The 27,776-nt window shown below is 40.7% G+C and overlaps 1 protein-coding gene across 2 annotated transcripts; it reads left to right on the plus strand.

The window, feature by feature from the left end:
* The first annotated feature begins 295 nt into the window (after positions 1-295).
* SKIL (SKI like proto-oncogene) lies at positions 296-25,101 on the plus strand. Of its 2 annotated transcripts, none has more exons than XM_074190913.1 (8): positions 296-337; positions 2,050-2,265; positions 2,626-3,788; positions 19,548-19,645; positions 22,101-22,348; positions 22,664-22,905; positions 23,215-23,439; positions 24,863-25,101. In XM_074190913.1, the coding sequence occupies exons 3-8, from the start codon at positions 2,688-2,690 to the stop codon at positions 25,019-25,021; spliced, it is 2,073 nt and encodes a 690-aa protein (XP_074047014.1). In that variant the 5' UTR covers positions 296-337; positions 2,050-2,265; positions 2,626-2,687; the 3' UTR covers positions 25,022-25,101. The 2 variants fall into 2 exon arrangements, with proteins under 2 accessions (XP_074047014.1, XP_074047013.1); XM_074190912.1 differs by lacking the exon at positions 296-337 and adding an exon at positions 1,257-1,678.
* The last annotated feature ends 2,675 nt before the right edge of the window (positions 25,102-27,776 follow it).

The following is a 27,776-nucleotide window of genomic DNA, read 5'->3' on the forward strand; positions in this document are numbered from 1 at the left end:
CCCCTCCCCCTCCCCCCGGCGGGCGGGGCCGCGCTGTCTGCTCGGGCCGCGCCGCAGACGCGCTGTGGGCGGGCCAGACGGGGGCGGGGCGGGGCGCCCGGGGGCGGGGCCTCGGCCACAATAGCCGGCCGGCGCCCCTCCCCCGCCCCTCCCCCCGGGCGGCCGGAGACGGCGGCGGCTGCGGGAAGCTGTGTCTCCGCAGTGACGTGGGCGGGCCGGCGGTGACGTCAGAGGGGCCGTGTGTAGCCATGGGGGGCGGGGAGCGGCGGCGCCGGAGCCCGGGGGAGCCTCGGAGCGGCGGCGGCGGCGGCGGCGGCGGCGCGGGGCGGGGGCGCAGGTACGCGGGGGCCGGGGGCGGGGGGCGGCGGCGGGGGCGCGGGTACGGCGGGGCCCGGGGGCGCGGGGCGGGGGGGCCGCTGCACTTGACCTCGGCGGGGCGCGGGGAGCCCACCCGCACCTCGGCGGCCGGGCCGGGCCGGGGGCTTCTGTCCCCCCCCCGCCCCCCTGCCCCCTCCCCATAGCTGCTCCCCTCTGGTGCCCCCTCCCTGCCCGCGGGTGGGGGGAGCTTGGATGGGGGGTGGGGGTGGCCGAGGAGACCCCCGCGCCCCTCCCCCGCCTCCCCTCCCCGCCCCGCGCCCGCCCCCCCCGCACCCCTCTTTCAGTCCCGGGGGCCTGGGCCGGGGCGCCCCCGCGCCCCCAGGGGTCGGGGCTGGCCCGCCGGCGGGGGTGGGGGGAAAGGCCGGGGATTTCCAGCCGGGGCCCCCGCAGCACCCCTCTTCCTCCTCGGCCCCCCCCTCCGCCCGGCGGAGTCTAGACTCGTCTCCCCGGGGCGGCTGGCGGGGGGGGCGGCTGGCGGGGGGGCGGCTGGCGGGGGGGGGCGGCTGGCAGGGGGGGCGGCTGGCGGGGGGGGCGGCTGGCAGGGGGGAGGCTGGCATGGGGGGAGGCTGGCATGGGGGCGGCTGGCAGGGGGGGCAGCTGGCAGGGGGCGCCTGGCAGGGGGAGCGCTGGGGATGTCCCAGGGAGGGGGGAGGGGAGCGCCGCCCGCCCCACCCCCACCCCGCCCGCCCCGTGCCGCCCCCCTTCCCTCCTTTGGGGCTAGAGGACTTTCGGGGTTTGGGGAATCCCCGTCCCCCAGGTGCGCCCTCGGGCTCCCCGCTCCCTCCCCTGGCGGACACGGAGGGAGCCCGGAGGGAGCCCGGAGCGGCGCCCGGCGCCTCCTCCCCACCCACCCCACCCCAGCTTCTTCCATTTCTTCCGAATTTCTCCCCGCGCCCCTTCCTTCCCTTAACGCATTCTTTGTGAGCGCGGCCCCCGCAGCTTTGTGTTCAAGGTTGGAGGGTCACAGGATGGGAGGCAGCGTCCCGGGCGGATCTTGTCACCTTTGGGATCCACATATGTGTGTGTCTGTGTGTGTCTGTGTGTGTGTCTGTGTGTGTGTCTGTGTGTGTGTCTGTGTGTGTGTGTGTGTGTGTGTGTTTCTGTTTCTTAACGATCCCTTGATTTCATAATGCTCCAAAAAATGAGACAGCTAGACGGGGCAAGGAATGCCAAAAAGCCACCCGTGCGCCCCGGCTTAGGCCGCCACTACTTCCCCCAGACAGGGAGTGCTGACTTGAACACTCCCCCCCTTCCTGTACACACTGGGACTGAATTCTTTTCGGTGATACCGGGGAATGCAGTAAGTAATGATTCTGCTCCTCCCGGCAGTTGGAGAGGCTCCCCAGTGATTAGCTTTGGGTGACTTGATTCGAGTGCAGCCATTGTGTAGTTCTGTACGTGGGGACTTAGCCCCTCTGCTTGCTGCCCACAATTCCTCTCTCTGCCTCCCGTGGCTCCAAAGACACTTTGTAAGCTGCCTTTATGTTTAAATTGTGGGTCTGCCAAGGAAAGACATGGCCATCCGAGTAACTGATTTAAATAAAGCATAAAAAATGTCACCCTGTAAATGAACTTGCCTCAACATTGAGAAACTATTTTCAAATGGAAACTTTGGTCCCTGGAGCACATTCTAATATAATTTTTCCTTTTTTTTTTTTTTTTTTTTGGCAGATTAACTGAAAGGAGAATGAAAGGATTGTTGCCCAAGAAGCAAATCCGGCAGATTCTTCTTTAGTGCTGTTATTTTTGGTTGCAGAAATCTAGCTGGAGACAGACAGAGGTTATCTTTACTGCCATCACATACAGGGCCCTCATAGAGAGCTTTTCCTTGGTCTGCTAATATAGACTTGTCTTGGAGGAAGCCAGGACTTTTTCCAGTGTCCTCAGGTAAATTGTAAATTTGTCTTCTCTGTGGTAAAAATGTTTCAACATGGGTTTAATTCTCTTAAATATGGTCATATGCCCTGGCAGGAGATGCAGACATCTCCGATATTGTACTTTAGAAGAATGGCGTGCTCAGTATTGAGATAATTAATGACTTAAATTTAAAAAGAAATAAATGTACCTGAAGAATGCAGAAGAAATCTGAGGCAAACAGATTAAATACTTTTATCATCGACTCTCTATTTTTTTATTGAAGGGACTAATGAAGGTGTAAAATCTTTTGGTAAATCAAAGCTTTCTTTTAAAAAAGAGATGATGTGACTGTGATCAACTGACTTTAAACATTTTCTTCTTTTCTTCCAGAGGAGCCACCAAACTAAGATGCGAATTTCATCCTTAATTATTTAAAACTTATCAGGTCAGCCATGGAAACTCTCCAAACTAGCTTCCCTTTGGTTCAGGGCTCCAATAAAAAACGGAATGGGCTAAGAGATGAGGGCAGCCCTCCAATGAAAAAAATGATGACGGAAATGCACGTCAGTGGGAAAGTGCTGATCAATACTTTGCCAACTGTAAAGAAGGAGAACACGGACGACTACGGTGACACTCCGATGGAGACAGATGGGGAAAAGGCCAAATTAAGCTGTAATTCAGGGTCTGAACCTTTACACATAAACCCTAGTTTAAAGCACACGCTGGCACAATTCCACTTGAGTAGTCAGAGCTCCCTGGGTGGGCCTGCGGCTTTTTCGGCTCGCTATTCCCAGGAAAGCATGTCACCCACCGTCTTCTTGCCTCTTCCGTCGCCTCAGATCCTCCCGGGGCCATTGCTCATTCCTCCAGATAGTTCCACAGAACTTACTCAGACCATCCTGGAGGGGGAATCCATTTCTTGCTTCCAGGTTGGTGGAGAAAAGAGACTGTGTTTGCCTCAAGTCTTAAACTCTGTCCTCCGGGATTTTTCACTCCAGCAGATAAATACAGTGTGCGATGACTTGTACATATACTGTTCCCGGTGCACCTCAGAGCAGCTTCACATCCTGAAGGTCTTGGGAATCCTCCCCTTCAACGCCCCATCCTGCGGGCTCATCACCCTCACTGATGCTCAGAGACTGTGTAATGCTTTGCTCCGTCCTCGGACCTGCCCGCAAAATGGCAGCGTGCTTCCTGCAAAAAGCTCCTTGGCCCAGTTACAAGAAACTGGCAGGGCCTTTGAAGTGGAGCACGACTGCTTGGGGAAGTGCCAGGGCTTGTTTGCGCCCCAGTTTTATGTTCAGCCTGATGCGCCGTGTATACAGTGTCTGGAATGCTGTGGAATGTTTGCGCCCCAGACATTTGTGATGCATTCTCACAGATCACCAGACAAGAGGACCTGCCACTGGGGCTTTGAATCAGCCAAGTGGCCTTGCTATCTCCACGTAAACCAAAAATACCTAGGGACGCCCGAGGAGAAGAAGCTCAACAGCCTTTTAGAGGAAATGAAGGAGAAATTTAGCATTCGGAGTGGAAAGAGAGCTCAGTCCAAAGTAAGTGCTTTCATGCTAGCCTTGGAGAAGGAGCCCAATTGCGCCATATGTATTTTTCCCAGAAGTGCATGGATTATTTCAAAATTAAGCCTCCTTTTTGGTCTGGGTTTGGTAGATCTTAGAAATGTAACTGTGAGTGCATCTTAAGAAACGGTGGAGTGGTTACAAATGGACCCATTGCTTCATGTAGATAAATGGAAGCTAACTGTGCTATTTCTATGATTCATGATCATTTACTTTAAAGCATTAGCTCCTTTTGGCAAATGGGATAAGTGAGCCACAGAGACATCTTGTGGTTTGCCCCAGTTGGCGTTTTTGAGTGACACACCAATGATTTTTGGCATCATTTCCCTGCTGGACTATTCAGATTTTATGGTCTCTGGAATGTGATATAGGAAAAATATTTGTCTGAGGGACTTGTGGTTCTGGTATCAGAATAATCTTAACATTTCAGAGTAACTTATTTCTTTTTTAAAGAAGACTATCATTAAATAGGAGAAAAGAATAAAAAAAATTTAGAATGGGATAAATTTAGATAAATCAATATTGCCCTGTGATAATGTTATTGATAAGGGGCATTTTCTAGTTCAACCCTGTACCTTTTAAACAAGGCTATTTCCCCCTAACCCCCCCCCCCCAACTCCTTAATTTGTAGCTAACTCTTTTTTTTGGAATCCAACCCTTTCTTAATTTATATATAACTCTTTTGGAGTCTCTTAGTATGTTTTTTAGATGAGCAAATTTATTGAAATTGAAAAGCACTAAATCCTGTTTCGTCTCACAGTCATAATCATAATAGTAGCTATTTAGGTCTTAATTCTTTTAAACCTCTCTGGGTGTTCCTTTTTTCCAGAAGAAGAAGAAGAAGAAGAAAATGAAACCCAGATTAAATGATTACTTTGAAGGTCACAGGGCATGTAAATATACTATGGGTAAGGAGCCTAGCTAGGAATAGAATTTTGATTTCTTGCCCTGAATATGAGAATATTGCCCTTTAAAGAAATGAGAATTATGCGATCTCAGTTCTGGTGATAGAAAATGAAAGAGAAAATTTGTGTCTGCCCTTGTGGACTGTTTAAATCAGGTAGGTTTGTCTTGGTTCCTACCCGGCTCCCATTGCTTAGCTCAAGGAGGGTAGTAGGTGCTTAATGACTGCTTGTTTCCTGCTACTCCAGAAGCTGGAGTCAGTGCTGTATTTCTGCATGGTAGGTTCAGATTTTTTTTTTTTTAGCAGTCATCACCTCATGTCTTCAAATTTTCAGATTTAAACACAATTTTGCTTTACTTCCTGCTGAAATATGACATCTTAGCCACAATTTTAAACAAATGGGATGGGGATAAAGATTGATCTTTCTGGTGACATCTCGGTTCTGCCTTGGAGCTTGTGGTGCTTCTATTAAAGGTCTATAGGATACAAAATGTTAGAACCAAGGGGACTGGAAAATATATTTCCTTGTATACACTTGGTCCAAAACTAATGGGAATGTCCTCTTGGTTTTATTAAGGTTAAAACTATATTCAGTCTATATTATAAAGAGCATATATGTAGACTTACATGGTAGTAAATTTTGAATCTTGTGCACCCTGGAGAAGTCCAGTTAAATTCCTTTTTACTAGTTCCTTTTAAGAAACTTGAGAGTTTGCAAGACCCTTTAAATCCCTGACCTCATTGGAGCCTGATCGTAACCCTTGGTGGCGAGCTCCTCTCAGATGAGGAAATTTGAAACTTGAGAGATGGGGGAGTTGCCCAGGGGTCATTCAGCAGCTCAGTGTCAGAGTTAGAATCTGACCTCAGTCTGGTCCCTAGACCCCAGCCCTGTGTCTCTGTCTGACCTCTCTGCCCTTGAACTTGTGCTTGTATTTTCAACTTCAGTAACCTGTTGTGATTTAAACAAGTTTTAGGAAACAAGTTATAATAATAGAAAATCTTAGATAAAAACAAATTAAAAAAACAACTGTGCTAGACTTTCAAGTGAATCTATCTAAATCTTGTTCATTTTAAAGCTGTTTATAAACATGTATAGAGATATGGCCAGAAGCTAGGGAGACTTGAGTTCAGGTTCTGCCTCTGACACCTAGTGGCCTAGTTAATCAGTTTAAGTCTTTTAGTGCTCTGAGATACTTTGCAAGTTGTAGAGAAGGTACTTGTGGAAGGAATTTCCTCATTTGGGACTTTCCTATACCCCTAAACCTATTAACACATATATAAACCTGGACTATATAGACATCTTACAGTGAGCTAATGAGGAACTGTTCTCTCTCTCTCTCTCTCTCTCTCTCTCTCTCTCTCTCTCTCACACACACACACACACACACACACACATACATACACACACACATACAGTGCCACCCAAAAAACCCCAACCCTTTTGGCTTACATGTTTTAACAGTGTCTTTCATGTATTAATAGCTATCATATAGATAAAATAAGATTTATTTTGGAAGCCAAAACAATTGTTACTTTAATTTGCATTATTTAGCTGCTTTATTCTCTAGAATTATTTTTTAAAAAAGCTTTAAAATTAATAGACTGCTGCTCCTTGCCTCATGGAACTGAAGTCATCTTGATGAGGAAGAAGCAAAATGGCACCCTTATTTCTATTACTCTTTCATTTACTTGGAAAAATTGTTGATTTTTCTAAATATTTTTCAGTCAAATGAGAAATACCAGGAAGTGCATACAATGAAGATGAATGATTGTAGGGAGTAAAATCCTGGACTTTGGGAATATTTTTATTATTTCTCTGCTACCTCTAAGTACCTGAAAGCATATTTCTAAGTCTGTCAATGAAAAATTATTTGCTGTGAGATCTGTGTAATGTATTTTTTTCCCTCTGTTGCTTCCTGTAAATTAAAGTCTCTTTCCCTGACCAACCCCTCTACCCCTCCTCAGCCCTATAAGGATTTGATTAGAACTGATCACTGGTTACTTGTAGCACATGCTCAAATGGAAAGGGCATATCTTGCTATTGCCCTTTTAAAATTATATGGTAAATGAGTTAGTACTAATTCCTTAATCAATCCGAGGTTGAAGTGGAGTTTGCCTCTCATCTGAGAAAAGAGTCATAAATAAGCACATTAAACCTAGATTTTATAATGTTGATATTAAGGGACATTTCCTAATAATTTTGATTTTTCATAAATTTATTTATTTTGCCCCCCCCCTACAGGATTAGTGAAGTTTTGGGAAAAACTCGCAAAGGGTGTCAAATGAGGATTAATTTTCTTATTTTGTAACATTTTCTAATATCTAACTTTTAAAAAAAATGTTGTTTACACAATTAATCTTTGCTTTGCATTTTCTTTATCAACAGTCATTTCCCCTCCAGAAGATAGATAGTCCAGAATCTATACCCATTTCCCTTCTTGAAACTCTTGACCTTTTTCGGTGTAAAGTAACAGCCTTGCCATTGGAGTAGATAGGCTTTTCTGACAGATTTGTCAGTACACATAACAACCTTGCCAGTGGAATAGATAGGCTTTTCTCACAGATTTGCCAGTTAGTACAAATGAGTTTTCTGGGTAGCTTAATGCAGTGCTACACTAAAATGTATTTTAACTAGTCTTCTTGTTCTCATTAACTAATCTCAAGTTTTCTTTGTGGTATCACTTGTAGTAATTATTGCTATTTTAATTTGACTGAATTGGGGTTAATTGGGGATGAGGTGTCCTGTAAATAGATGGTATGTGAAATAGGTGACATTCAACGAGAAGAGTCTCAGGGTCCACATGAGGGACTTGTGGGAAAATTTTTTTTTTTAGATTATTTTTTCAAGGCAATGGGGTTAAGTGACTTGCCCAAGGCCACACAGCTAGGTAATTATTAAGTGTCTGAGGTAGGATTTGAACTCGGGTACTCCTGACTCCTAGGCTGGTGCTCTATCCACTGCGCCACCTAGCCGCCCCGGGAAAATGTTTTTAGATTTTTAAATGGAGTCTTTGCGGTGGAATGAGATAACCAAGTGACTATGAAAGCTCTTACAAAAATGTAATTTAGGATTTCCCCAATTTCTTCAACATGTTGGATGGCTACACAAGAGTTTACAAGAGTGGAAGGAAGCCGAAGAGGTTCAGATGTAGCAGGGTGCCTTCTCTTTGTATACATAGTAACAGTTCAGGCCTTAAGTGCTTTCACTGAATGGATGCCAACAAGCTGGGGATGGCAAGTGTGTGTAAGAACTAGAAACTGTGGCCATTTTCTATGGATACTTTGGGGACTTGGAACTTGCTGGCTAAAAGGGTTGACTATTGAACTCAGGATTTGAACTTGTTTCAGGTAAATTAGATTTCAGTCTACCTAACATCTTAACAGTGCAAGATCAGGGCTGATTGTCCCTTTGCTTTCAGGCTGACCTGTCCCTGCTTCTACTCTGCCATTTGCATGAACTGCTGGGGGGCAGATCTTTAGGGAAGGGTGCCACCACCCTAAGAAATCTTAGAAATAAGGCATTCCTGTGTGTGTGTGTGTGTGTGTGTGTAACCAAGTGAGCAGTACTTTGTAGCTCTGTGTGCATTATTTATTAGTTATGCATCTGGAAAAACTAGAAGAATTATAAAGAATTTGGGTAATTTTAGTTCCATTACAGTCTTTTATAAACTAGAGAGTTTATGGGTCAGGGACTTAAAATCATTTCTAAGTAAAATGTTAATGAATTGTGATGAACTCCATTTAAGGATCAAAAATAGCTTATGCCGACATTTAATCTGTATTCAGAACATTATTCTATAGGTATAGATTGAATAGCAACAGAATAACACTTTTGCCTCAGAATGTTAAAAGCAGTGAAAAAAATCTTAATGGAAGCTTTTTCTTTTAGCTTTTAGCTTATATATCAATCAAATCTTTATTGTTTGCACCAGAGGGGAATACAAAGCCATCTAACCCTGCCTTCAGTTTTAGAATTATATTTTGATAAAAATTTTTCCTTTTGGCATTAAATCACCAACATGCAAATTTCATGCAAAATATTTTCTGAGGTGGAAGCTTGAGCCTTCATTATCAGAAGAACATCTGACAAGTTTATATTGCAAATTTTAGTTTATAATGTACTTTTAGATACATTTCATCTGACAGTTAAAATTTTCTGCAAAGCAGGTAAATTAGGCATTTATCTGTTTTTTAAAAATTATTGAAGCTTTTTTTTAATATAACTGTCTCTCCCCAGATATTTTCTCCCACTTAAATAACCTCATTTCCATATGAGGAAATGTAGATTAAGACCAGTGGGTGCCTAGTAGCTATCAGAGAGGTGACTTGCACCCAGAACTTTTAACTCCATTGCCCATAATGATCATCATTATTATCAGTGAAGAAAAGGAATCATAAATATATTTGTATGCATAGGAAAGTGCTAGTAGACAAGAGGTGGATTGGGGATAAGCACCTGCTGAGTTTGGGCCACTGGAGGTCCCACTGGGCTGACTTTTGGAAGTCCTTCTTTGTAGTTGAGAGTTCAAGCTACTGTTTCCACATTTTTGCGAGTCTGCACATTATCTACAGGGAAAGTGCCATACCCACTTGGAGGGAGGTGGAGGTATAAAGCTGGAAGTAACATCCTTGGATTCTCAGTGACCTGAAGAATACTCACTATTTCTTAATGATCCTTGAGGTGTCATACTAATTTTGTTCCTATCATCTCCCTCCTACCTTTGTTTACCTTCTGATATTTTGTTTGTGTCTCTTTCTGAAGGAGGAGGAGACACAGAGTTCGTTCTTCCACAGGGAAAAAAGTGTGCCTTTGATTTGGGGTCAGAAGGCCAGAGAGCATAGATCTTAGCTCTCCTGCTTGTTCCTAGTTTAATTTAGAGGAGAGTGAACTCCTTTTCTTCAGATTCAGTCTAAAGGTCCATCCAACTCTGAGATTTTTTTGCTTCTGAGTGAGGCATAACTATTCTGGACTTTCATTTTTTCATTTGTAAGACAAAGGGAGTGGAATCTACTGTCCTTTCCAGCCTTAAAATCCTGTAATGTCCCTGCTGTGATTACTGAGATTGATGGAATTCAAAAGAGAGAGAAGTATTTATGGCATCTCTAAAATGCATTGATTTATCTTAAAATAAATGCTCTATCTAAAAACCTTCTGTTATGTGGAAAGTCTGAGTGGTATGTACTGCTCCTCAATCGTGACTTTGTAAAGTTATAAATGTACATCATTTGGTGGCTGATAATGTGTAATAAGTTATCTTCAGTCTGTAACCTAATGAAGTATGGTTATTTTGAGTACATATTTTTCTTCTTTCCTTGTCAATCTTTCCTTTTTATATGAGCTATAATATTATCTCTGGGAAAAATATATTTTTTCATTGAGATTGTGAATTTAGTTTCATTGTCATCTACAGTGGGAAGACAGCCCTAGGTACTAGGAAGGCAGCACCTTTCAGACATCGGGGAGCTCTCATTCTTATGGGGGTTGCCATCTATGTAGAGCTAAATACAGGAGGAAGTTGGGAGGAATGGGGCAAAGGATAGAATGAACCAAGGGGAAAATCTGAAGAGGCTTCTTGGAGGAGACCCAAGTCAAAGCTTGTCACCATCACTGAGAAGCAATCCAGTCCCTTTTATGTATCAGTACCAAACTAGCTCAGAGAAGAAAGGTTTCCCCGCATCTGTGCATTGGAGGAAGTGCTGACTAACAGCTGATCATACGCCAGAAAGATCTGGGTTCAAGTCCCATTCCAGACACGTCCTGGCTATGTGTCTCAGACAAGTCACTTAACTTCTCAATGTGATTTTAGGCAGCTGACTGTCTGGGACTCACCTGCATGGGTGGAGAGGATTTCTTCAACCACATGTCAGTGAGATCACAGAACTGTGGGGCCAGTGGGCCTCTGATGAAATCATTTGGTCTGGTGTTGCCATGGCAACCACAATCAAGACTTGAAGTTCAATAAATTTAAGAACTTTTTAGAGGTGAATGAAGAGCAGGCTAATTTTTAAGTTGATGACTTTGTATGACCCTTGAATAATATATTTAAATATCCAAATAGCCCTTGCAGGAAAAAAAGGCGCCCCAAACCTGGCTTAGAGTCTTTTAAAAAAGGAAAAAAAGTTGCAGTAGATTTCCTTTTAAGAATTTTGATATATAAGAATATTATTAATTGGCTGTTTTGTACTTTATTTCTTGTAGACAATTTAAACTAAGAATTGCACATTTATTATAACACTTTTTGCTTCTGTCTTTCTAACCTACAGAAGGTTTGTTCAGTTAGATGACAAGCTATGAGCACCAGTAGTTTAAAGCTAAATAGAATTATTAACATCATTTTAATTTGTTTCAGACCTCATAATAAGGTAACAGAAGGGCTTGGATCACATTTGTCACTTGTTATTTTTTTTAATTAAATATGTTAAAACTAATGATTGGCATGTGATTGTGAACAAAGCTGAGCTTTTTAAAATTTAATTTTTGTTTTCAAAAAATGCTGTTATCAGAAACCCTTTAACTTAAGCTCTTCATTTTATTTATATATAAAAAATTATTCTGATTTAACAACCCCCCCAAAAAAGAATTTTCTATACACAAAGGAGAGCATAAAGAGTGAGAAACATGAATGTTTTATGTTCAGCTTGCTTTTTTTGTTTTTGTGTTTGTTTTTGCAAGGCATTTGGGTTAAGTGACTTGCCCAGGGTCTCACAGCTAGGCAATTATGAAATGTCTAAGTGTCTAAGGTCCTTCTGATTCCAAGGAGGACTCAGGTCCTCCTGTGCCACCTAGCTACCCCTCGGTTTGCTTTTTATATGAAACACTTAAAATCTATTACTTTCTAAGTCAGCCTACTTGTCTGTATCTCCTTTTAAGCATCTGTTGTCTTTGCATTTCCAAAAATAACTTCATGGACCCACTCTTTTTTTTAAAAAAGCAGTATTGTCACTACCCTGCCATGTTTCCATCATTCCAAGTAAAATAATAGAAAAGAAAAGGCATGATCTTTGTAACTAATGAGCACAGTCAAGCACGACAGACCCACACATGAACCATGCCCTACAATGTGTGTTTTATTCTTCATCTTAAGATCATCACTCTTCTCAGGAGAGGGGGGGGGCATGGAAGCTGAGTTCTTTTTAAAAATCATGTACACAAAGTTCATGTGGTATGTTTTCTAGTTGCTTGCCACCTTGTAACACTTCTTTATTTTAGTTGTTGAATTGCTCATTTTTAACATGGTGAGGGATGGATGAAATCTAATACACTAAGGTGTTTAGTTTTATCTGAATGATTTTTTTAGGGCTAGCTGTCTAATAATGCACCTCTTGTATCCGATTGAAATTACCTTGAAGTAAGTGCTTGGATGTCTTGCTACTATACATAGGAAGAATTGTTGAACTGGTATGTTCACTCTGGGCCTGAAGTTGCATTAATTAACTGTGTGGGTCAGCGTGTTCTGGCTTGCATAGACTCATTACCAACCAATATCACATCAAGAGTGGAGTGAGATTTTCTTCATGTAACATGTTGACCATTAAGACTGCAGATTTCACATGTGTGAGTGATCTCGATAGATAATTCATTAAATAGCTACATTTATTTGTGAAACTAGTCTGCTGAACATTTTGGATAAAGTTGGAAGTATGCTGTCCATACTATCTATGTAGCCACTCTTTTTTTTATTTTTTATTTTCCAAGGCAAATGGGGTTAAGTGGTTTGCCCAAGATCACACAGCTAGGGAATTATTAAGTGTCTGAGGCCTGATTTGAACTCAGGCACTTGTGACTCTAGGGCCGGTGCTCTATCCACTGTGCCACCTGGTTGCCCCTATCCATTCTTAATGGTTGTGAGTCTTGTGGACTTGGCAGTTGAGGTTTTAATTATACCCCTGAGTGTTATCTTGTGTGATTTTGATAATAAATCCTATTTTTCTGACATTTATCTACTGTTGCACTAATTTTCCTAATTTCTGGTGTTAAAAAATATCAAGACAAGTCTTCAATGAGTTGTGATTCTGGATAGGTCTTTGTTAACATACTAACACTCCTGAAGTTCATGGTCCCATTGTGGCATGGGAGTGGAGTACCATGGCTTACCAGTCTGGAAAGCCTTCCATTTCAGAACTGGTGTAGACTGGCAGCTCTTTAATGTTGGCTACCAAATCAACAACGTTTTTTAGCTACAGTAATCCTTGAGGACTCCGCTGAGGCTGGCAGAGGCTATGATCTGCATTTGTGATTGTTGGGACAGCCCATGCTGATCCCAGCCTTGTGATTAGGAAGTGTTTCCTGTTTTATTTAGTATGTCTCTGGAATTTATTTGAAAGAACATGATTTTAAACTGGTGAAAAATAAATTGGGTTATATGTGTGATGACAGAATAATTGGACTGCAGCACAAGTTTACCTTTTTTTTCCCTGCTGGCCCTTTTTGGCAGTCTAATGCACCCTAGAACCCCTTTGAGAGTTTACTCTGTTTTTTGACACACAATACAAATTACAATAATGTACATTTTTAAAAACCAAATTTATAGACCCTAAGTTAAGAACAAAATATTTATTTATATAGTAAACTTTTCATATTTATTTAATTTTTGAGCATAATGACTAAGAATTTCGAAACATTTAAATTTTAGTACAAGTTTTAATATTTGTGTCTGAAACTGGAAGTGGGTGAAAGTCTTAATATTTTAAAATTTTAAGGTTCTAAACTTAGTAATTATCAACAAATATTTAAATAAGTGTGCTCCTTTATGCAGAGTGAAGGAATGTGCTAGTTTAATTTTTCTTCCCAAAAGTAATTTGCATTATTTTCATCTGAGAGATTAATACAGATTGTTACATGATCATGGTACTCTGAATTTTTATTAGAAGATTCACTTCTTAAAGGAGTTTTGATCAAGACTGCATGTTAAATCAAAAGAGGAGATAAACATTTGGAAAGAAACACTTCTTGATTAGGACTTTAAAAATTAGTATTTAATTTTTCCCCCAATTACATGTGAAAACAATTTTAAGGAAAATTTTGAGTTTCAAATTTTCTCCTTCCTTTCTTCCCCTCTTCTGTCTGAGGTAAACAATTTGATATAGGTTATACATATGCAATTATGCAAAACATAAATTCAACAAAAACAGAAAAATAGTATGCTTCAATCTGCCTTCAGATTCCATCAGTTCTTTCTCTGGATATGAATAGATTTTTCATTATGAGTCCTTTGGGATCATCCTGGATTATTGTATTGCTGAGAATAGTGCCATTCACAGTTGATCGTCATCCAGTACTACTGTTCCTGTGCACAGTGTTCTCCTGGTGCTGCTCATTTCACTTTGCATCAGTTCATGTATTACTTAGAACTTTAAATAGATTTTTTTTATTGTTTTATTTTAGGTTTTTGCAAGGCAATGGGGTTAAGTGGCTTGCCCAAGGCCACACAGCTAGCTAATTATTAAGTGTCTGAGGTCAGATTTGAACTCAGGTCCTCCTGACTCCAGGGCCGGTGCTCTATCTATCCACTGTGCCACCTAGCTGCCCCAAAATAGATTTTTTAAATCAGCCATTTCTGATAAATCCTAATTGAACAAGTCTTTCCTTCCATTTTAAGAAATTTTATATAGTTTCATGATATAGAGAAATTTGAAAAAAATTGGGTTGAGATGTTTGAAATTTAGCTTGTGCATGGGAAAAAGACATTTCTGTTTGGGATTGGTAATTGTGAGACCCTACCTTGATCTGTTTCTTTGTTAAACAACTCAGTGAGTTTTGTGCCCAAATAGATGAAATATACAACTGGCTGTTGAAGGCCAGGGGCCAGATAATTGTTGCTTGAATTTATTTCATTTCATTTTTATTCCTGCTTTGTAGCTGCCCTATTAATGCTGAGCAGTAGAATCACTTTGTTCCTTTTTGAAGCCCTAATTTGTCAGTTAATACAAGTAAAGAAAGGATAAGAGAATCTGCTTTACATTTGTGAATGGGTTATTGCTCAGTATGCATTTCCTCAATTGCTCCTAACATGCAGTTAGGATAATTTATTGTTGGGTTTTATTGTTTACTGTAGCCAAACTTAGGGAATTAACCCCAATCATGTTATTATCATTGTCGCTTTCTTTAATTTTTTCCATCTTTTACCAGTAATTCTAGGGATTCCTTTTTAGTTTATTTAGGAAGCAAAACTTGAAAGATATAGCTTAGAGGGGTGGATAGTGGAGAAATCTAATGCTGGTGTTGGTGTAGGAAGAAGATATTCTCTAAGGTCCCTAGTAGTGAGCTATCTTTTTCATACACTTGAGTAGGTAAAGAAATATGCAAGTAAAATAGCACTTGCTAATGTGGCAAAACAAATTGGAGGTCTTGGAATTTACTTAAGTCAAAACAGGAGTCTCCTATATTTAGATATCAAAAGAAATTTGTGGCAAAAAAAATTTGGTTTTTTTTTTTGTGCTTAAGGCATAGTTGAGATTCCTGATCTAGAGCCATATTTCTAAGGGGAAAACCCACCAATTTATATATAAGGGCTTCATGGTATAGTGGATAGGCAGGAAGAATTGTACACAAGCTGATTGCCAGCCCCTGGGCAGCTTGTGGAGAGACTTTGTAAGGTTCAGGGAAGGGGCAGAGCTGAAGGGGTAAAAGGAGTTTTTGTTAAGTTCCTACTATGTGCTAGCTCCCTACTGGGGATAGAAAGGTAAAGATTCTCTATGCTTAAGGACCTCAGAGTCTAACAGCAGAGACAGTATGCAAATGGCCAAATGATAAATATCAACGGGAGATAATTAACAACCGGAAGGCACTAGAATGAAGGGGGATTGGGAAAAACTTCTTGTAATAGATGGAATTTCAGGAGGGATTTCCAAGAAGCCAGGAGGTGGAGGTGAGATGAGAAGAGCAAGCCTTCCAGGCATGGGGAGGCAACCAGGGAAGATGCCCCAAGTTGGAAGAAGTAGAAACTTGTTCAAAGACCCTCAAGGAGGCTAGTGTGTCACTAGACAGAAGAGCAGGTGGGGAGGGGAGACAGGGTATGAAGCACTTTGAACGTTTTGATCTTGTAGATGACAATGGCCATTGGATTTTCGAGTGACATGGTCAGACCTGTGATCTACATATTGGTCCTTTTCCCCTCTCTCTTGATTTCTTTGGGAGTGGAGGCCCATCCATGGTATAGGGGACAAGTGTTTTAGTAACTTTTGGATTATAGTTCCAAATTGCTTTCCAGAATGGCTAGACCAATTCACTTTTGTCACCAACTGTGTTCCATTATCAGTGTTTTCCTACAGTCCCTTCAACATGTGTCATGTTCCTCTTTTATCATCTTGGTCAGTTTGATAGGGTCAAAGGAGGTGGAAACAAAAAGCTGTTTTAATTTGCTTTTCTCTAATTATTTGTGATTTAGAGCATTTTCTTTCACTTGATATGGTTGTTGATAGCTTGGTCATTCTCCTTTGAAAACTAGCCTATTTGTATCTTTTGATCATTTATCTACTGAGTAATGGCTCTTGGTTTTATAAATTTGAATCAGCTCTTTATGTATCGTGGATATGAGACCTTTATCAGAGAAATTTGATTTTTTTTCTAATTACCAATTTCCCTTTTAATTTTTACTATGGCAGATTTGTGCAAAACCTTTTTTAAATATAGTCCAAATTATACCGTGTGTGATCATCTGTCCCTAGTCTTTAGTAAGCCATAGTCAGCTGAGGGGGAAATAGTTTTGAAAAATTTGAAGTGTCATTTGATATGTAAAGAGTTGAAAGATAACATTGAAGCAAATAGAAATAACTTATAGTACATTTTTATAAACTACTTGCATAGAAACAATTTATGACAGACTAAGATGAAATGATTTTTATGTGCATTTGAAACAGAGAAAGACAGAAAATCTCTTTCATCTGGGATTATCCTTCCTTATTCTTGTAAAGGACACCACCCTCCTCCCAGACCCTCAGAAACACAACCTAGGAGTCATCCTGATTCCTCCCTATCTCTTACCATCCATCTCCAAACAGTTGCCAAGGTCTATTGATTTCACCTTTGCAGCATCTCTTGAATCTGCCCACTTCTCTTCTCTTTCACTGCCATCACTTTGATGAATGCCTTCATCACCTCCCACCCAGATTATTTCAGCAGCCTCCTGGGGGAGTCTGCCTGCCTCCAACCTTTCCCCATTCCAATCCATCTTCCATTCAGTCATCAAAGGAATTTTCCTAAAGCCACAGGTCTGACCATATCACTCCCCTTCTCAATAAATTCCAGTTGCTCCCTGTTGCCTCTGGGATCAAAAACACAATGTGCTATGGGTATTCCAAGTCCTTTATAACCTCTATAGCCTCTTGGCTTTTCCAGACTTCTTATACTTTACCCCTGATCCTTTCAGTCTTGTGACATTGGCCTCCTGGCTGTTCCATGAACAAGACACTATCTCTTGGCTCTTAGTGATGTCCTTGACATTAAATAAATGATGGCATGACCTGCACATTATGTTGATTGTAGTGAGGGGAATATTGTACAAAGACATCCTTCTCACGCATGAGAAGCAATGAGAGCATCTAGAGAGAAAAGTACAGCCCCAGGTCAGAATGTAGAGGAGGGTGTGGGAATACAAATTTAATTTTGACTCAGCAAAGGGGACGAAATGTTCAAATCCAGGTAAGAGGAGACTCCAGGGAGAGTAGTGTCTATCGTGGCAGCTGAGGGGAGTGAGCTGGGTGGGTGGAAGTGATTGATAAAGTTCATTCTTGGAGGAGATGGGAGCCTAGGATTGAAAGCATTGGTTAAAGGGTTGGTCTTGGCAAGAAGGACCACCTGTTCTTAGAAAAGAGTGAAGGCCAGGGTGGTGATGAGGGAGAGGAGGAGTTTGGAAATATGAAGACAGAAGAACTTTCAGCAGATGGCTTCTCTCTTCCAGGAAAGGGGGAGTCCAGGACATGTGTTGATAGAGCAGGGGAGATGTGTGTGTGGGGAGGAGATGAAGGAGAGGGAGGAAGCTGAAGAGGTCAAGTGCAATTCCAACTTTGGCCATGAGCTCTGAAATGGGCAATAAGGTCCTTGCCTAGGCCACCTGCAGGTTGCGAAAGGAAAGCACTAGGAAACTGGCCACATTCCAGCCTGCAACATTCTCTCATGATGTGCAGGGATCATATTATAAGAAAGGCTGGGTGAAGAATTTCTTGGAGGCGGGGGCTTGGGTAGAGAAAGAAGTTCTATCAATAGTATCTCTAAGTCCTTTAAAAATGCATTTAAAAAATCTGTTTCATGAATTATATCAGCCATTTAGAGTTTTTTGGATCATAGCAACTTAAATATTGTTGAAGAAAACTGGAAAGGGAGCAACATAAAAGATTAAATGGAGAAAAATAGTAGGTCCTAAGAGGAAATCTAAGTTTTTATTGCTGCTGTTCACCCCAGAAGCAAATGGATTTGAGGGTGACTAAGTGAGTAAGTATAGTAAAGCAAGAGAAAAAGATTTGAAGTTAAAGCTGAGGGTTTTGGGTGGGCTACCAAAAAACCTTAGGACTGTGAGTGTTACAGCTTCATCTGGGAGGTAGCTGGGGTATTTCAGTTGCTGGAGAGTCATAGGAAGGGACTCAACATGTTTTGGTCTCAAGGGAGCAGATAATCTCTTAATATCCTTTTTAGTTCTATTACTCTTGGATTTTATGAAAATGAAGAAGCTTCTTTCTTTTGGGTCCTCTGCTCTGTGATTCCTTGTACTTTAGCTAGAGTTTGTTTTGAAAATGAGATGGCAGAATTTCCTAATGTATACTGTTAGTAGAAATAGCTAGCATCATACAAGGCAAAAGCTTTATTTCTAATCTCTTTTTTTTAATTTTTTTTTCTTTCAAGGCAAATGGGGTTAAGTGGCTTGCCCAAGGCCACACAGCTAGGTAATTATTAAGTGTCTGAGACCAGATTTGAACCCAGGTACTCCTGACTCCAGGGCTGGTGCTTTATCCACTATGCCACCTAGCCGCCCCATATTTCTAATCTCTTGAATTCAATATGTCTGCTCCAGGCATGACCAGACATGGCTAGTGTAAGACATTCTTCTTGGTGCCCTGTAATTGGTAAATAGGATATGCACTGATACTTTCCTCTCTCTTCCCTTGTCCTACCTTATCCTAATCTTCATCACCCTTATCCCATCTAATTTGCCTTTCCTATCTCCTTGCTGATTTTCTCTCCCTCCATCATCTGTTCCTGGTTTTTTCCCCTTAAGGATACAGTAATTACTCTGGTTTAGAAATATGCTGTTTGTAAAGGGAATCCCCCCCCCCCCCCCGCATCAATTAAAACAAAGGAAAAAAAGCATTGATAGTTCTTTTTTCTCTTCTTCTTTCCCTCTTCCTAGCATCTTTGAGTGCTGCTTAGGGATAAAATCTTACTGATTTATCTGTCCCAGCTGTTAAAGGGAGGAATTTCTCTGCCAGTGGATGGCCCCTTTTAGTGGGCGCTGTTACTTCAAAAGGACAAAATGGTTTTGCTTTTAAAAGCCTCTGTCTAAATAGTATGGAACACTGGTTAGTTTGCTAGAACTGCACACTTCCCATCTGGTAGGGAAGTACTCTAGCTGCTGTTAACTGCAGGGACAAAGGAGAATTGGAATTTTGTAAGTTGGGGGAGGTTGGTCCATACTGTAAAAATGCATGTTGGATAAGTCATGAGTTCTGTAAGCTGAAAAAATATTCTGTTACTAACTTGTGAATAGTTGAATTTAAATGCTTGGTGAAATGACATCATTGCAAATATTTTTCATTTTATGATGAGACTTTTAGGAAAAACTGGTATATTAGAAGATGAATATTGAATAATAGTATATATTTCCTTCCCTCTTTTGTAGGCAGATACACCCCCAGGGCTGGAATTGCCATCATGGTACCCAGTTATAAAGCAGGAAGGGGACTCTGTCTCTCAGCCTCCTCCTTTCATCCATCCCAGGTAAGCAACTGTCTTTTCATTTAACTTCTTTCTTCATTTATTCGCAAATTGACTTTAAAACTCCAACATTGATCTTTTTGAAAAAGGACATTTTTGGGAAACATAAATTTTGGTTTGTGCTTGTTAGTAAAGTTATAACAATTCTGTGATAAATTTGTCTAGAGGACCAGGGAAACTTGAGAATGGAAGTAAGTATTTTAGTTTTCTGTTGAGTCCTAATGAGTTTGTAATCCTAGAAGGAGATTTCATTGGTGTGGGCTTTTTTACTTCTTCAGAAGTAGATGAATGGCCTTCCCTCTAAGATTGCCTTTTAAATGGTTACTCTAAACATAGAAGCTTTGTGAGTGGCTTCAGATCTACACAAGAATTTGTCATCTTTTCACTAAGAACATCCTAGTTTTGTAACTTCACTTTCTCATGTTACTCAGTTTTCTCTTGAGTAATTTGTATTTACTAAGTCTACCTTGGATGCCCCAAACTTAAATTCATGAGCTATTTTAAAAATGTCTGCTGTATGTGTAAAAGTCCCATTCTACCCTCCTCCTGGGAATATGATGTTTAGATAAGACAATCTATTCTAATAAAGCTTAGCCATCAATAGGAAAATAGCTAATATAAAAATAATAAATGCATGTGTCAGATAGAGGGGCCAGCAATGTGTATGTGAGATCTGAATGGAGGAAGGAAAGGTCATTGCTGGTATTGAGTATCATGGAGCACGATCTGGCTAGAGGAGCTAGTGTCTGAGTGTGGCCTTAAGAGGACAATTGGAGCAGAGGTACAATGTGTAGAAAGGGAGGGAGAGAGAGGCATACACTGTATGCAACATCTTCAGTTCAGCTAAAGCATAGACTGCTGGAAGCAAGTGGTATGAGAGATGACTTTCAAGAAAAGGTGCTACCAGATCTTGGCAAGTAGACCATCAGTGCTGCAGTCAGTGGACAAGAGGGAGCCATTGAGGCTTGTGAGTAGGGCCTGAAATGCCTACATCTCTGCAGATGATGGGTCCAGCATCATATAAAGCTGGCTTTAGAAGAGCATTAAGAGAGGAGGCAAGATGTCTGTGAACTTAGGAAGCCGACTAAGTGGGGTGACCAGGAACAGAGTGAAGGCAGAAGAGGAAGTTTGGGGAGAAAGCTGGGCTTGGTTGGAGACCTGAGGAGAGAATGGAACTGTAAGCAGGCCTCTGGGGGCTGGGTTAAGCCTGCTGGTCCTCAGCCAGGCCGGAGGAGGAGGAGGAGGAGGAGGAGGGCCGGTGAGTCAGAGAGAGATGATCAAAAGAAATGGAGAGTTAAGGGAAGAGGGCTCACCGGAGTACCAAGGATCCAAGGGACGGGGTGGAAGGTAACTGGCTGCCTCTTTAATGTCACAGTGACAAAGTTCCTTTGTTCTATAATTCAGTGCTGTTAATTTGATAAGTCATTTGTAATTATAATTTGGTATTTTCATGTTCATTAATTTATCCCATAAGCCTGTTAATTAATTAGCCTATGAAGCAGATTGAGGCAGTGTTCAGCCTCACTAGCTGCTGCTGTAACTCCACGGTCTGTGATCTCCTCAGCCTAGGGCCTCCCTTACTCTGTGTCTCTTTACCTGGTGGCACACCTATGCCCTCTAGCACTTCCACAGGGCAATAGGACCTGGGCACCAGACTGGGAGGGTGGCAGAGTACAGAGCTCTACCTGTGAGCCCTAGGTTTGCCTCACGTTGCAGCTCCTTTGTGGCTATCATGGGCTTGCCCATCACATGTCCCTTCCTACAGATTAATCTTTAATTTTTTATAAGCCTAATGCATTGTAAGTACTATAGTATTTAGGGAAGATCATTTTGTGGGAGCAGTTTAAAGGCTAGTTGGATTTGCCTCTTGAGGGTGTGCATGGTCTTCTGTACTTAGCTTCCTGGTGTAGCCAGAAGCCCCAGGAAGGTCGAACCCCAGGAGGCTTGCCGGGAGCCTGGCCCGTCTCCATGCACAGGTTGTGGAACCAGACAGCAGTCCCACAGGAGCGGAACACGGATTCCCTGTGGCCTTGGAGCAGCTCCGGGGATAAAAATAGGTCTGCCTCTCAGCCAGAAGTGTCTGCTCTGTCCTGGGACAACCTTGTCTGCTTCAGTGCCGCCCAAGTGTGGGGGCCTCTCTGTGCTCAGCCCTGGGGCTTCAGGGAAAAGCTGAAGGGAATGATTATTCCTACTTTTTTCTCACAAAAAAGGGTGCAGAAATGATGCATTGGGACTGCAAGTTCCTCATGCAGTGACAAGGGCTCCTTTGGTGGATAATGTTATTCCCTCACCTTGATTTTGGGCAAGCTCTCATTGCTTTTTGGAGAATTTGTTTTCTTTTTTCATTATCTTATGTCATTATGGATGTTTTTTACAAAAACATGGAATATTGTCGGTTTCATTTTACTTGTAGATTTAAAAATTAAACATGCTTTTTTTTCTCCTTGTGTCTCCTCAGCTACTACCTGTACATGTGTGATAAAGTGGTTGCTCCAAATGTGTCTCTTACTTCAGCTGTGACACCATGTAAAGAGGTCACAAAAGCAGGGGCCAAAATGGCAGAAGGAAGTAAGGCTCTGTCAGGGCAACCTGAGAAATCCTACTCCAGCAGCAAATCACGAAAAGTTGCCTCTTACCCAGAACTTTCCCTTGAGGAACAAGAGAAGATGGATCTCAAATCCAGTCAGGAACTCGGTAACCGTCTAGGTGAGCACAATCACATTATCAGTCATCATCAAGGAATTTTCAAGATGACTTAAGTAGTTTTTAATCACGTTTTAATCAAAATTTCTAAAATATGTTGCCTTATAACATCTTTCTTCCTGAAAGATTCCCCCCTTTTAAAAAAAATCAGATTTTTGTATTTAAAATACTTAAATAATTAGGGACATGCTCTTATTTAACTCTTACATTTAATTGTATTTTATTCTGCAGATTACCCTTATTTTTTACTCTACCATTCATATTTTAAGCAAGATAATTTTCAAATATTTCATTGCTTAATTTTTTCCCCCCTTAAAGATCCATCCATGTCATCCAGTTCTACAAATAAAAGGAAATTGGAGCCCAAGGCTTGTAGTACAGACAAAGAAACCAACAAGGTGGAAATGGGCCAAGAGATACCAACTCTATGGCCATCGATTATCAAGGATATCAGTTGTGAGGATGACAAGGGGAAAATCATGGAGGAAGTGATGAGAACCTATGTCAAAAAGCAAGAAAAATTGAATTCTATTTTACAGAAAAAGCAGCAGCTTCAGATGGTAAGACTATTCGAATGATTGTCCGTTTAGTGAAAAGAATTTTATTTTTTGTGTTCCATTTGTTTTATTAGCATGAAAAGTCAAGTTAATTCTGCCTAGAAACCATTGTAAATCAGACACAGATGGTTCATGTATTATTTGAAGCTCTTTGCAGAATGATAAACATTTAAAAAGCTATATTCCTATAATCTTGCCCATTGAATCCTTGCTAGTAATAACAGCTGAATGTTTCTCTTTTCTGAGTTGAACATTTTAAGAGAATTTAAGAGAAGTAAAATAAAAGTGTATTTTCAACTATTTGCTTTGTAGGAAGTGGAAATGCTGAGCAGTTCAAAAGCCATGAAGGAACTCACTGAAGAGCAGCAGAATCTCCAGAAAGAACTGGAGTCTCTACAGACTGAGCATGCTCAGAGGATGGAAGAATTCTACATTGAACAGAGGGACTTGGAGAAGAAACTAGAGCAAGTGATGAAGCAAAAATGTACCTGTGACTCAACCTTGGAGAAAGACAAGGAGGCTGAGTATGCTGCCCAGGTGAGGATCAGCTGGGGAGAAGGTCCTGTCCTTTGTTGGCCATGACTCTGGAGACTTGACGCCCCAGAATCGGCAGTCTTTGAGTGGGGCCTTGAAGGATGTGTCACAAATAGCAGAGAATGGAAGGGGAGCCATGAGCTGAAAGTGGCCTATGTGGGGGGAAGTAATAGTTGAGTTGGACTAGAGTGTAGAATAAATTGGGGGGAGTGGGAGGAGGGGAGAGAATACTTGTAGCTTGGGCTAGAAAATATAAAAAAGATAATTGTGTAGAGGAATGGCTACATATATATACATATATTTTCTGTCCTGTCTGCTTTCCTAGAGAAGAATTTTATATTTAATTTCGGATGACATAAATTGTATTACATATATTGAAATCAGTATTTCAGTGTGGACTTGTGAGAGCCTCATGGAATCCAGTGGGAAAAGAAAGGAAGTTGGGGTAACACACATACACACACGCACACACACACACACACACACACACACACACACACACACACACCAGCCAGAGAGATTTGGGTCCCTCATGCTTTCCCTGGAGATCTTTGCACTGAAGCCCAGGCCCCCAACTCCCTCCAGAAGTAACTGGCCGCTTCTCACTTTATTTCATCCTTGAGGTTCTACTCAGTGGTTATTTTTTTTTTCCTATTGCTATGATAGCAGAATTGCTTCCTTGACCACCACTATCTCTTTCCCTCTGTTCCAGACCTGGAATCTTGTTCTGAGATTGAGTTTTGTTACTCGACCCTAAAACCTGCCACTTTTTATCTGTTCTGGGCTGGGCTGAGAACCCCTATACATTAAATACTTTTTCCTTGGTCTCAGCTGTGTAAATAATCGTTTCCTCAAGCCCTGGACCCAGATTCTAAAGACTACATATTACAAAGTTGATAAATTAAAAGCCACATTGACTTATAGTAATGTCAACATGATCTCACCATCTATTCTATCTTTCCCTCCAAAATTGGAATACAACATATGTCACCTATTGTACTTAATGGGAAAATCTGTGAAACCAGTGGAGTCTCTCCAGTACGGCTAGATTCTAATCATTATTCTTTTGAGATGTTAAAGTGCATCCTCTTCTCCTGGTTCTGTTTGTCAGAGTCCTATTCTTTTGATTCTCCTCTCAAATATCAAATTAAAAATCGAGGCATGCTCCACCCAAAGTGACTCTGATAAATGGCCCTTTTTGGACACATCCTAAGTAAATTTTTGGACCAGTTGTTTTTAGCATATGATACTGTACATGTGGAGCCAACTGCTCTTTGTTCATATGTCCCAACTCAGCATGTTTTCAATTAGCCAAATAATGTCATTCAATATCAGATGATTTCAGTAATGCAGAAACTCTTGGTTCATCATTATGTAGAGTAATGTATTTATACAAATGTTGGATTACATCTTTTTGAATGTGCAGTTGGCTGAACTACGCCAGAGACTGGATCATGCCGAGGCGGACAGACAAGAGCTTCAGGACGAACTCAGACAGGAGCGAGAAGCCAGGCAAAAACTAGAGATGATGATCAAGGAATTAAAACATCAAATTGTGAAATCTTCTAAGACTGTGAAAGAGTAGAGACCAGCACAGAGAACTCCCCTGTGCTCACCCAATGGGGCTTTGTAATTAAACTGAGAGCGACGTGTCTTTGTGAAGAATGATGAGGCATTCTCTTGATTTTTGAGTTCACAGAGAAAGTGAAGAGATTATATATATATATATATATATATATACACACACACACACACACACATATATTCAAATTTTTAGGTTTTCCAAATGAATGAAAATCTGTTTCTTTGTACTAGTGTTTTTTAAAAATCTTAAACAACTAGTAACAATGAAACTCTTTGTTTTAAAATAGATATGTCTCTATTTCTAATGCGAACGACTGTTGTGTACCTTTCTAAAGCAGCATTGTATGATGGGGAATACCCTGAGGTTCATTTTATTGTTACTCTTGTTTCACACTTGCTTTTGGAAACACTTTCTACAATGTTTTTGGTGTCTTCATACTTCAATATCCAATCAAGGGAGGCATCCAAGCTCCATCTTTTGTGAGTGTTAAAGTGGTTACCATTTTCTTGGTAAGTTGCTGTTGTGGATTCATGACTCCATGGAGAACATTGCTCCTCTGATTCTCTCCTGACTGTGGAATGAATTTTCATGAACCCTGGGGGAGGGATTCATTATGCACTGCTGCTACAGAAGAGGAACGGCTGGCATGTTGGGGTTTGTTTTTCTTTTCCCTGTTTATTTGTGCTTGTGTGAAGCATTTTTGTTTTTTTTTTTCAGGCAGCAACAGGACATTGAACTCAAAGTAATAATTGAGACTTACTCTTTAAAATCCCTGAGCTTTTAATTATTTGTCCTAAGAGTGACATGAAAATATTAATTCTTGGGGATGGGGGAGGGAGGGAACCAGTTGTGTTATCATTAATGTAGAACAACTGCTTTGTTATCTATTAGCTTCTCTCCTGTACAGTTTTTATATGTAGGTAAGGGTCAGACTGATGTTTATATTGTGGGTCTGTTTTTCTTTAGGTTGTAAAATATGAAACACTTTGAAAGTCACTTAGAATTTTTGTATATTTAAATGTCAAGGTAAATCTTACCAAAATCTCTACAAATGGACCACGTTCATTTAGCTCTTTAACATTAGAAATCAGGAATTTGCAGCCATTAGATACTAATGCACCATAAATTAATGCATGGGAAAATCCAGATATCTGCTGATTTTCAGACAAGTTTCAAAAGCAAGAGAGGAATTCCATGTGGGAAAGTAAACTTGCACTTTTTTTTTTGCACAGATAGGTCTGCCATTCTTTAATGTCAGATTTCACATGAATTATCCATTTATTTAAAAGAGCTAAAATAGTAGCATTCAAGTTTTTTCATAACACACTGAAGCCACCATTCATTGGGAATATTTTTCCATGCTTTCTAAGCTTTTGATAGTCTCTCATAAGGTACTGTTTAATAACTATTAGTTGAAACCACTTACAAATATAGATATATGGTTGGATTTTTTTTTTTTTTTGTATACAGATTACCAAATCCTACTTTCGGGATGGATTCAAGTTAGGCACTTTGTAGCGATGAAAAACATTTAAGCCTCTTGTTCGTTACTTTAAAGAATTAATTTTGTGATTCATTATAAATGGTATTTATGTGCCCTAAAATAATTTGTATCCCTCAAATGAACAAAGAATCAATTTAAACAAATAAGATGTGGTTTTTGTGCATTCATTTGAGTTTTACTAAGTTACCAGTCGTAAATAGAACTAGCTCCTCCCAGTTCAGAAAGAAAAGCCCAGAGGTATTTATGATCTTGTGTTCTAAGTTGTTGAATAATACTTGTAAATTATTGGATAGTCCCATGGTTATTCTTTACCTCTTTAGTATATATAAATATATAGAGGAGGATTTTTCTCAAATTCACTCCAAACATTTTTTTCTTATAGTTATCATAAATGGTAGGCTCAGTTAACTGTCACCATAAAATCTAGTAAAAAGTTATTTAATCTTTATAAGTTTCTTTTACTGCTATTATTTTCTTTTTTTTTTTAATTTTTTTAGATTTTTTTTCAAGGCAATGGGTTTAAGTGGCTTGCCCAAGGCCACACGACTAGGTAATTATTAACTGTCTGAGGTCGGATTTGAACCCAGGTACTCCTGACTCCAAGGCCGGTGCTCTATTCACTGCACCACCTAGCTGCCCCACTTCTATTATTTTCTACAAGTATCTTCTAATTTAATGGTGAGCAAAGAAATATTTCAAGTCCTTCATATTGTGAACAGTTCCCACATAATATATAGGCTTAATTTTATACAGATGATATGGTAATGTATCATGTCTCAGCCTGAATTCATACTAAAAAGAACTTTTAAGTCGTAAATAGTATATGTCTTTATATACTTTTAAACTGAACTGTTCCTCTGATTTCCAAGAGTTGAGATGACTAGTTTTATTATATACCCTATATAAATTGAATGCGTGCAGAAATTTTGGATAAACATTTATAGATTAAAAACAAACAACAAACACTCTACCAACATATTTTTGATCAAAATGTGAACATTTTCCATGTCTGTTGTTGTTAGAAAGTTTGGGTAATAGTTTGTGAAGCAGGCACATATTTTCCTCAGCCTCTCTTAAAATTATATTTTTGGAAAAAAAAAGCCACTTTAGAGAGCTTGGGTTTTTTTGGTGGGAAGAAGCAATAGCAAATAACTTTATTTCTCTCCTGGGATAATTTAGTTAATTTATTGAGGGGCTGTGTTTCTATGAGAAATTGGCCAAATTTTTGAAAGCAAATTGAAGGTTCTCTTA

This window comes from Macrotis lagotis, chromosome 6, assembly GCF_037893015.1.
Source record: "Macrotis lagotis isolate mMagLag1 chromosome 6, bilby.v1.9.chrom.fasta, whole genome shotgun sequence".
Taxonomy (NCBI): domain Eukaryota; kingdom Metazoa; phylum Chordata; class Mammalia; order Peramelemorphia; family Peramelidae; genus Macrotis; species Macrotis lagotis.

Coding starts and splice junctions, on each gene's coding strand:
- SKIL (XM_074190913.1), top strand. CDS start 2,688: ATGGAAACTCTCCAAACTAGCTTCCCTTTGGTTCAGGGCTCCAATAAA. Junction 19,646..22,100: donor CCTCCTTTCATCCATCCCAG/GTAAGCAACTGT, acceptor GTGTCTCCTCAG/CTACTACCTGTACATGTGTG. Junction 22,349..22,663: donor GGAACTCGGTAACCGTCTAG/GTGAGCACAATC, acceptor CCCCCCTTAAAG/ATCCATCCATGTCATCCAGT.